The following is a 9,792-nucleotide window of genomic DNA, read 5'->3' as shown; positions in this document are numbered from 1 at the left end:
TTACACAGGGAACTTCCGGAATTCATATACAAAATTTGTTTTATTTCTATTTGACTGCTCACTTTTGCAATTGGATAGATATAATGTTTGGGGATATATTTTTAGCAGGGAGGGAAATGTCTGGGAAAATTTTTCTTGCTAGTAACAAATAAACTTTCAAATGGGGATAAATCCGTTTATTTAGACAGTGAAAAAACAGGTACAAAAGTCCAGATATTTCGATCACATATACGGTGACCGTCTTCAGTAGTAATACTAAAATAATAAAATTGAAACTAGCATATTTATGTACAACAAAACAAATAACTTTTCGGGTCGTTCACAAAATAATGAACTTCCGTATTATTCACTAGATTATTTTCAGAGAGAGTTCATTGACAAAGTTCGTTCAAAGTTCTTGATATAAATTTTCTTTTTTAATCTTGCCCAAATGTAAAGCAAATTTTCAATGAAAGTGGCAAAGCCTTTCGTGTCTTCTAATTGCAAACCAAATGTTGAGTTTATAGATGTTTTCTGGATTCGTCTCATTTCCCCATATATACGACGTATTTTGGACATAACACCTTTAAATTAGGTGTGGTCTAAGAAAACAACACCGAATTTTAAGGTGTTATGTCGAAAATAATTGCTAGTAACTTTTCATGGGGGGATTTGGGAGGAGGAATTTCAACAGATGTGGGATTTCCAGCATGATATTATGAACTATCAGAAATTGAAGTCAAAACAAGTCTGTTTTTATTTCAAATAAAAGTAAAGATAGTTGTCCAAGGGGTATTTTTAATGAAGAAGGAATTGCCCGGGGAGAACATTTTGTGGTAGACATCGTTTTTCTTTGGAGGGGGGGGGATTAATTACGGGGTCGCAGTGGTAGAGGCAACCTAGTAAAAGACGAACACGTCTCATAGTTTAAAAAAAAATCAATAGCGCCAAACTCCTAGAAATAGCCTCACATTCGAACACAAGTTACACCATCGGAACCGCCGTTGCCAAAACCCTTGTAAAGTAAGCTTACAGTCCCTTGACCTGAACAAAAAGCAAAATCCATTGGCCTGAAAAACAAGGAAAGTGGCTGCAACTACGAAAGAATCTTTTTTCCGTCTCTTTTTCTCCACAGCTAGTTGGGCCCTGGAACATCATAGACCTGAAGCACCAGCTTATAAAAACTTTGATATTCGAACGGGTTTAACCATACTCTTTTCTTCTTTGTGTTTCTGAGTCATAGTGAAGATAAACTTTTTCAGTAAGTTACAAATAAAACATTTATTAACGAATAAAAAGCTTTCTTTTTGAAACTATAATTCATAAAAATCATAGAGCTGACGAAAAACTAAATGGCTCCACTGCTGTATGGGACCTTTTTCATACATTATTATCACATCTTAGACACCACAAACTGAATGGTATATTTACATTAAAGGTTGCCACAGTACAGCGGAGAACTGACTCGCCTCCGGCAGTTCAACACAGTTTGGTAACAAAACACTGAGGAGAAAATATCGCATATGCACTACCTTCATGCTTCCAGAAGCCATGCGTGAACGGGTGAATGAAATAATTCCCATACTTATTGACTACATTCAGAAATCCATTACGGTGTCCAGTTTTCAGCAATTTCATCTTTGCAATGCTAGGATTCAATAGCTTCTGTAGTTTTTCAGCATGAATCACTGCCTGTTTTTTTCGTTCTTTTGCTACATTATTTTAAAAAACTTTCTACAAAATAAGTTTTTCAAAAAAAAGTAAATAAATCCATTAAACCAATAATGAATAAAAATAGAATCAAATAATCTAACAAGCATACAACTTCCACAAATCAGTATCATCATCATTTTAATAATAAATTGCAAAACACTGGACAGAGCCCAGATAAAGACAGAGTAAAAATCAAGAAAAACAAAAAAGAAACAACAGAAATAAAAACACACTTTGGCTACTACAAACAAGGGACAAACAGAAATGACCAACGATGGGAAGATTTCTGGCATTCAGTAGAGAAATAATAAATACCCTTCTCAATAACCCCAGCGGTTTTACCAATTGATACTTTCTTTGCAGAAAAGAGTTTCTTGTCCAAGTTAGAAGTTCAATTAAATACTTTTCAAACTTAAAATAAATGCGATGAACTTGCTTTCTCTTACCACAATTACAAAAAGACCAAACAGGAGCAAGGGCAGGTAAGTGTGGAACTGTTAGGCTATTATATACCTGAGGACGGTAAACTCTACTCAGATCCAGAGCCAGATAGACTTATTGAATTTCTATTCCTTTTATAGTTGAATGATAGAACTACTGTTTTATCAGTATTAAAGCTCAAACCGACGTATTCGTACTATTCTTGGAGAAGCTCAAAAGTTAAAGAGAATCCTTAGAAAGTGCAGGATAGGTTCAGTATGTCATCCGCAAATGTAACTAACGAAAGATCTACTCCTTTGAAGATAAATGTACAGGTCAACTTATCCTGAGCACCAGTAACATAATTATTAAACCAAACTGGAGAAGTCAGAGCTCCTTGGCGTATACCTATCAGAATTGGAAATAGTTGACTACTATCTTTAATTCCAGCCTTCAGATATCTATACATGTGTCTAAAATAAGTAATTACCACAGCATTGGTACCTTTCAAATGGAACTAAAGCAAAACCTGCGAAAATATACAAAAGTCGTAGGCTCTTGCAACATCAACTGCACAAAAGACTAAGAAATCACCTGTTTCTTCAATACCCTTCAGCACATTTACAAGCAGAAAGAGAACGTGCTGAAATATTTCGTCTTATTTAAAAGAGAAAGGTCAAACTGTTTTTCCAAAAACTCCGTGCTTTGCCTGGTAGCATTGAACTCCATCGTGAAATATTCAACCTAATTTTGTCAGGCACTCTATCACTCTGGCTTTTGGTAGGCTTGCTATACTTTCAGAGTTTGGAGGGGTCTTCAGCAATACGGATTATATTTTTCTGGATTAGTGTTAACTTATGGTTTTTCAGTTCCTTGATAAATTTCCGTTTCGTACGGAGCCTCAAGTTATTTACTAAGCCATCTCTCGGACGGTCACAGTCGTTCCAAACAGAAAGCCATAGCTTGGCCGAATGACATGCATTCACTAGATCTTTTTTTTAACAAATCTTCTAGCTGAGTATTTTTACGAACACGTCAAAGAGGAACGGCGCTTATTTCAGCACATTTCAGTGTGCATGATTTATTTGTGCCAAGTAGGAAGTGAGCTCAATTGAGATGTTCTTTTCACTTTGTGGCAGCACAGCACGATCGCATAAAAGACTGAAAGGCACTTTGATTTTCCTCAGCATAGCGTCACAGACTTTACTGAAAGAATCAATTGATACATTTTTCAATATCGGTTGAAAAACCGATTTGATTCTTTATTTTAAGTGATAGGCGGGGAGGAGTAAAGGCAAGTAGCGGTAGGAAGGTGGTCAGAATAGAATCCTTCTTTAAAAACTTCGACCTCGTGACTGCTGAACGAAGCAACAACATGGTCTAGGTTAGAAGTTGAGGAAAGCGGCCAATGTATGAAAAGTTGTCGCTCTTAGGCCATACACAATAGTCAAGAGGACCGCAGTCCCAAAAGGTTTGTGATCGAAGAGGCATTGTGTTAAATCGATCAAAGATATATTATCTACATTAAAATCTCAAATGATGATAACAGGTTTAGAGGCAACTTTCTAACAAACCTGCCTAGAAGCATGCAAGAAGACCCAAACCGTGAATCAGACTTTTTTATTACAGGCTTCACGGCTCCATCACAGATGATGATTCACCGTTAGTCCTGGTAGTTACCTCATTTTCTAATATTGAGGTATTTGTTATACCTTCTCTTGAACGCGTCAAAGGAAGGATTTTACGGGATTACCTCTGCCGGCAATCTATTCCATATGGAATCCAATTGCCGGAATAAACTAGTTTTCAGAAATTCTTGGCGGGGAGTACCCTGCTCAAGCTAATCCTGACGAGCTGTACTTCGCCGAGTTGATCGCAAGGGCTTTGCTTTATCAGGAACGAGCTTCGATAGCTCCTTTGACGGAGGGTTATACAAGTACTTATAGAAAACCGACATGGACGCCACATCAAAACGTTCCTGGATCAGATGTGGGATTTTAGCTTTCGTGTTGCCAGAGGTTGCTCCATACACTGCTCTATTTTCATTATGTTGGAGTGGAGCAATATGGCTTTTTGGTACACCAGCGAAGAGAGGACATGTATATTCCATGACAGGTCTGATGCACGAATTGTAAAGTGGTAGAATAGAATCATCAGGAAGAAGACTTTTACATCTTAGGATAACTCTTAACTTCTTGTTGCAAGAGGATCTAATTTTACTGAGATGCTCAGTCCATGAGAGATCCAAAGAGAAATTAACTTCAAGTAGGCGCAGTGTATAAACTCGCGTTATTACCTCTCCTTTGAAGACGAAATCAGGATGAGCCCTCATATTACGCGCCTTAGAAATGAGAAGCTCTTTTGTTTTCAATGTGTTAAAACTTACAAGCCATGCATCTGCTCACGCCTCAATTTCCTCCAGGTCAGCCTGAAGCTCCTTGTGGGGTTCAGTGGGATTTTTGTCTTTTGCGATTGATGTTTTTGTTGTTGTGTCATCCGTAGAGTGGTGAGGCTTTTTCACAAGGTTGTCCCCTAGGTCGTTTATGAAGACCAAGAAAAGAGTTGGCCCAAGAATACTTCCTTGTTCTACTCCTGATAAAACTAGGTGTTCTTTTGATATAAAACCACCGAGGACAAATTGCATCGATCGTTGACGAAGAAAGTCAGCAGGCACGTCAAATAGTTGACCATGAATTCCATAGGCTTTCAGTTTATAAAGAAGTTCCTCGTGTCATATACGATCAAAGGCTTTCGCGATGTCAAAGGCGAGAAGGCGAATATCGTGCCCCCATGGGCGCCCATAATCTGAATTCCAGGGGGGGCAAACCTCGTCTAATTAGCACTTTTAATGCTATATAATAGAAATCTAAGAACAAAAATATAAAAATAAGGCAGCATCATTCAGCCAGGGGGGTGGGGGGGGATGGTGGGCCCCCTGCCCCCCCCATATGGGCGCCCATGTGTGCCCCTAAGAAAGGAGCTCAGCCCACTCTTGATACTGTGCAATCAGACAGTCTAACGTGGACCGTATTCTGCGAAAACCGTATTGCGTGTCTGCCAACAACAGATGTGACTCAGGGTATTGGTAAAGGGTCTTATTAATGACGCTTTCATAAACTTTACCTACGGAGGACAGCAGACTTCTTTGACGATATGATCCTACAGTAGAAGGGTCAGACTCTGCCTTTGGAGCAGGGACCACATGAGTAGTTTTCCAGGCTCTCGGGAGTAATCTCGCTGCAAAGCATTTTCTATAGAGAGAGGCGAGAGGACCAGCAAGTTCAGGGGCGCATCTTTTAAGGACGAGATTGGGAATCTTGTCGGGTCCTGAAGCTTTGGTGACATCCAGCTGGCTTAGCGTTCTGAGCACCTTCCTAATAGTTATGTTAACGCTGGTGTTTGCAACTGTTCGTGGCGGAAAGGGGGGAAGGGAGACTCCGTCCTCATCAAGTTGGGAGACCTTTGAAAAGGCTTGTGCAAGAGTATCTGCCTTTTCCTGGCCTGACTGGATCATCGTCCTATCAACATGAAGCGAGGGAATTGATGTTGATTTAGATGACGGCAGGGCTTCTTTGACAACCTCCACCACCGCTTTGCAGGGGCACTTTTCAGTTCGTCTACAAACTTGTGCTTGTAATCGGCTCTAGCTTGACGTGCAGCTTTAACAGACTCGTTTCGAGAACTAATAAAAGCAGCCCAGTTCTCGTCAGACTCAGCTGAACGTCATTTCTTGTGAGCCTTCTTTCTGGCCCTGATTGTCTTCTTACAACCAGCGTTGAACCATGGCTTATCTCGAGATGAGACTTTTACTGTTTTTGATTGGATGAATTGCTCAATAGCCTCTGTAATCGCTTTTTCGTAAAGTGTCGCTGCTTTATGTGGGGCTTCTTTTAAAAATCTACTCAACGGCTTTGCTGATAAGAAGTTTCGCAGACCATCTCAGTCTGTGCGCTGATACTGCCTGATGATCCACTCGTGCTCTACAGGTGGAGGTATTTTTAGATTTCCATGACCTATAACTGCCACAGGGTCGCTGGCAAAAGGATAGCTTTCAACACTAAAGGAATCCGAATGATTAGTTAAGAAGAGATGAAGCCTGGTTGATCCACGATGTAAGTGTCAAATTCAACAAGTTGTTCTAGGCCGTGAGCAAGACCGAGGTCTAGCTGAGCTAAGCCCTCCGCATCAGTCGTACAACTTTTCAACCAGTTTCTATGATGAATGTTGAAGTCTCCTTGGATTATTATATCAGATTTAGGGAACTTTTGCTTCACAAATCCCAAGCAATCTTCCAGATGCTCAGTGATTTTCATCTTTGGTGGGTTATAGACTGTACCAATAACAAATGATTTGTTTGATAGGTTTACTTTAGCCCAAAGGAACTCCTTATCGCTAGGAATCGAAAGTGCTAAAAAGGGATGTTATTTTCAAGGTACATAGCAACACCACCTCCACCAAAAGTCAAGCTTTTCGGGTTTTTACGTTCCAGCCTGAGCAGAGTTTAACCAGGAATACCGATCTCACTATCAATGACGCTAAAATTCAGGCTGCTCTCGGATACACACATGACAGAAAGGAAGACCTTATTCATCATGTGCTGGTGGTGATCCAACGTGGATGGGAGATCACGTAAATTACAGTGGGTAACAGTAAACGTATCCGTAAGAATTGTCTTGGGGCGCGTATTTGGTCGTCTACTGGTGGGAAGTCCGATCCGAGGCTGTGTTTTTTTTTCGTTTGAAAACTTGGTAAATACCGGCTGGATGGATATTTGGCCCAAACATGGGACAAAAGAACTCCTAAAAAAGACTTTGCCTCATCAGATGAGGAGCGGTCACAAGACCTCATACTTAACCTGCGCAAAAGTGGTAGAGACCCCAATAGGGGCAGGGGTCGGAACCTCGCGATACCTACCACTCTCAAGCTCTGCAGAAAGGGATGCGAACCCCTGATTGGTTTGCCGGAACATACCACCGACTGTTCGTTGTTGTAATTTTTTGGCAGATAAACATTAATTACTACATGATTTTCTAGCTTAGCGGCAATAAAGTAATCAGTTTCCGCTAATGGCTTGCAAGGGAATCGGAATAGGATGGCGAAACCACCAGATGGTCTTCCTCTCGGTCTCACAATTGTACTACAAAAGAGGAAATTAAAATTAGAATATAGTGGTAACAGTCTTTGGTGGTCCTCCGACAGGAAATGTTCCTGAATCAGAACTAGGCCATGGGACTGCAATAACTGCTAAAAAATGGGATTCGATCGGTATCTTTTTCATTAATGTTCCACGGCGAAATACGGTATTTGAATCTGATTTTGAGTTAGATTTGCCTTTCAGCAGAGTCTATGCAATAGGGCATTTGTAACTGTAACATGGATGGCTGTCTGATTTGCAAAGAGTACATTTTTTTGGTTACTGGCAGGGTGCTGTTTTAGAGCTTCCGTGACCTTTTTCTCCACAGACAGAACAACAAATTTTGTTTATACTTGAAATATGTCCGTATGATTGGCACATATAGCATCGAAGGGGTAGAAACAAAAACTCTTGAATGGGGAATCGTTAAAAACCAATCATTAATGGGAAATTCATTGCTCATAATAAATCCTCTTTTGTTTTAAATTTCAGCCTGAAAGATCTGGTAGAGCCACTTTGCTTTGAATCACTATAATTTGGCACAAGAAACTTGATGTCATCAGAGGTCAGATCGTTTGGGACACGTTTAATTATTCCAAAGTGAGAAGGACTTTTAATCTTAGCGATAATGGTGCTGTTATAGCTAAGAAGCACATTCTCTATTGCGTGAGCATCATATTTGAATGCAGTGATAACCTTACATTCAGCTCGGGTGCACTTTAGCTCAGCAATTTTTGAGCTAACGTGACCACATGCTTGGTCTAGGAAGTCCTTCATTGATTCCGGTTTGGCTTGGTCATTTGGTAGATTTTTGACAATCACGGCATAGGATGGTTAGGAGATATATTCAGAAAGAATTTCAGCAGTTACAGGTTTACTTTTCGAAAAGTTCTGTTCCATCAAAATGTCTAATTTTTGTACATATTTCTGTAGTCTTGCGTGCAACAATCACTGTACTTTTGTCTGGGATCGAGGGAACTTCTTTTGGCTCAAAAATAGGAAAAGTAGGCAAGGCAACCTTATCGTCATCACAAGTCTGTAACAGTTTTATCATTTCCAAAACATTGTCACTCATAGCAACCTTTGTGGACATTCGAGCAAGGCAGTTCGCTTCTGTCCATAAGATCTCTTTTGCTTTCATAATGTCTTTAAAAAAAAAAAACTGGGCTGCTCTTTTCGCGACTTCATCATGGCTTTTTACAACTTTTACTGCACGTGATAAAAAGTTTAATACAGGGATCCAAATGAGCTTACCGGTCATCATAAATATGCAACAACATTAACAAAGCAAGTCCAAAATCACAGAGTGTATTTCACAGCGTATGTTTTACTGGTTGCTACATGCAAGTTCACTTGCGAGAGAATTAAGGAAATCGTTGGAGGCTGTTTACTTTGTCCCCGCAATTTAAGGGGCAAGTCCGACAGGTACCCCGGCTCTTGCAAACAACTTTCCCATCCCTCTTCTGCTTACTTTTCTCCTGCCACCTTCATTGCCGCGTAATTGCATATGAATATCGAATAGTCCTAATTATATTTGTACTGCTTGATCCCGACCTATATCATACAGGTCACTTATCATGAAAATCGCAATAAGAAAATCCACAGTCCCACGGGATTTCTCGTTTTAGTTGCAAAGAAATCCGTTTATTCAAACTATAATCTTTTGGTCACTGAATTGATTATTATCAAAATATTGGCTGTCGGTCAGGAAGAGACTATAATCCTTTACCAATTATTAGCGATAGGTTAAGTCCAAAAAGAGGTCTTAACACAATGAACTCTTAATAAATGAAACTCAAAACGAACCAAAATTAAAATAAATGACAGAGTCAGACTCAAAACAAGCAAAAATTAATATGAGTAGGGTTCAAAACTAATATGCTTTCTAATAGCCAGAATATGATTTGTACTTTACTGAAACTATTATTTTAAATGTTTTCACTTTTATAACCTTAAGAAATCAAAAATTAATTAAAATTTTTAAGGAATAAATACCAGCATAGGTATATTAAACTGACAATGCACATTCATTTGATTTTTTTTTTCAGTAAAGCACAAATTATATTCTGGCTTTTAGAGAGCATTTAAAAAAACAAATTAACATAAGTTTGGCTCAAAAGCCTTATGCCTTTCCAAGGCCAGAAGAAAATTTGCTCTTTCCTGAAAAAAAATTTTTTTTTTTACTTTTAAAACTTTAAAAAATCAAATAATATTAACATTTTGATTAATAATTATTAATTTATGTATATTAAAATGACAATACAGATTCATTTGTATTTTTGTCAATAAAGTGCAAATTTTGTTCTGGCCTTGGGAAGGCAGAGGGGTTTTGAGCCCAACTTATGTTAATTTCTGCTCGTTTTGAGTTTCACTCTGTTATTTCTTTCAATTTCGGTTCGTTTTGGGTTTCATTTATTTATTTTAAATAATTTCTGAGACCACACTGGCTAATCATGATAAACAAAAAATCGCGAAGAAAGGAAGAAAACGAGGACAATTAAAAGCCAGTGAAAAAATTGAAAAACTAGGCAAATATTTCGGTCAAG

General features: G+C 38.8%; 1 protein-coding gene across 1 annotated transcript; it reads right to left on the bottom strand.

Annotated features, from left to right (window-relative positions):
* Positions 1 to 3,952: 3,952 nt before the first annotated feature.
* Positions 3,953 to 4,444, bottom strand: LOC148947965 (uncharacterized). The gene has a single exon (XM_089096050.1). It carries the CDS (start codon positions 4,442 to 4,444, stop codon positions 3,953 to 3,955), a length of 492 nt encoding a protein of 163 aa, XP_088952176.1.
* Positions 4,445 to 9,792: the final 5,348 nt, after the last annotated feature.

This window comes from Artemia sp. Qi Xiang Cuo, chromosome 10 (genome assembly GCF_049724085.1).
Source record: "Artemia sp. Qi Xiang Cuo chromosome 10, ASM4972408v1, whole genome shotgun sequence".
Classification (NCBI taxonomy): domain Eukaryota; kingdom Metazoa; phylum Arthropoda; class Branchiopoda; order Anostraca; family Artemiidae; genus Artemia; species Artemia sp. Qi Xiang Cuo.
Note: the sequence above shows the minus strand (reverse complement) of the source record. Positions and strands in the feature narration are given on the sequence as shown.

Excerpts from the sequence above, each read along its gene's own strand:
- LOC148947965 (XM_089096050.1), bottom strand. The coding sequence starts at position 4,444 with ATGAGGGCTCATCCTGATTTCGTCTTCAAAGGAGAGGTAATAACGCGA.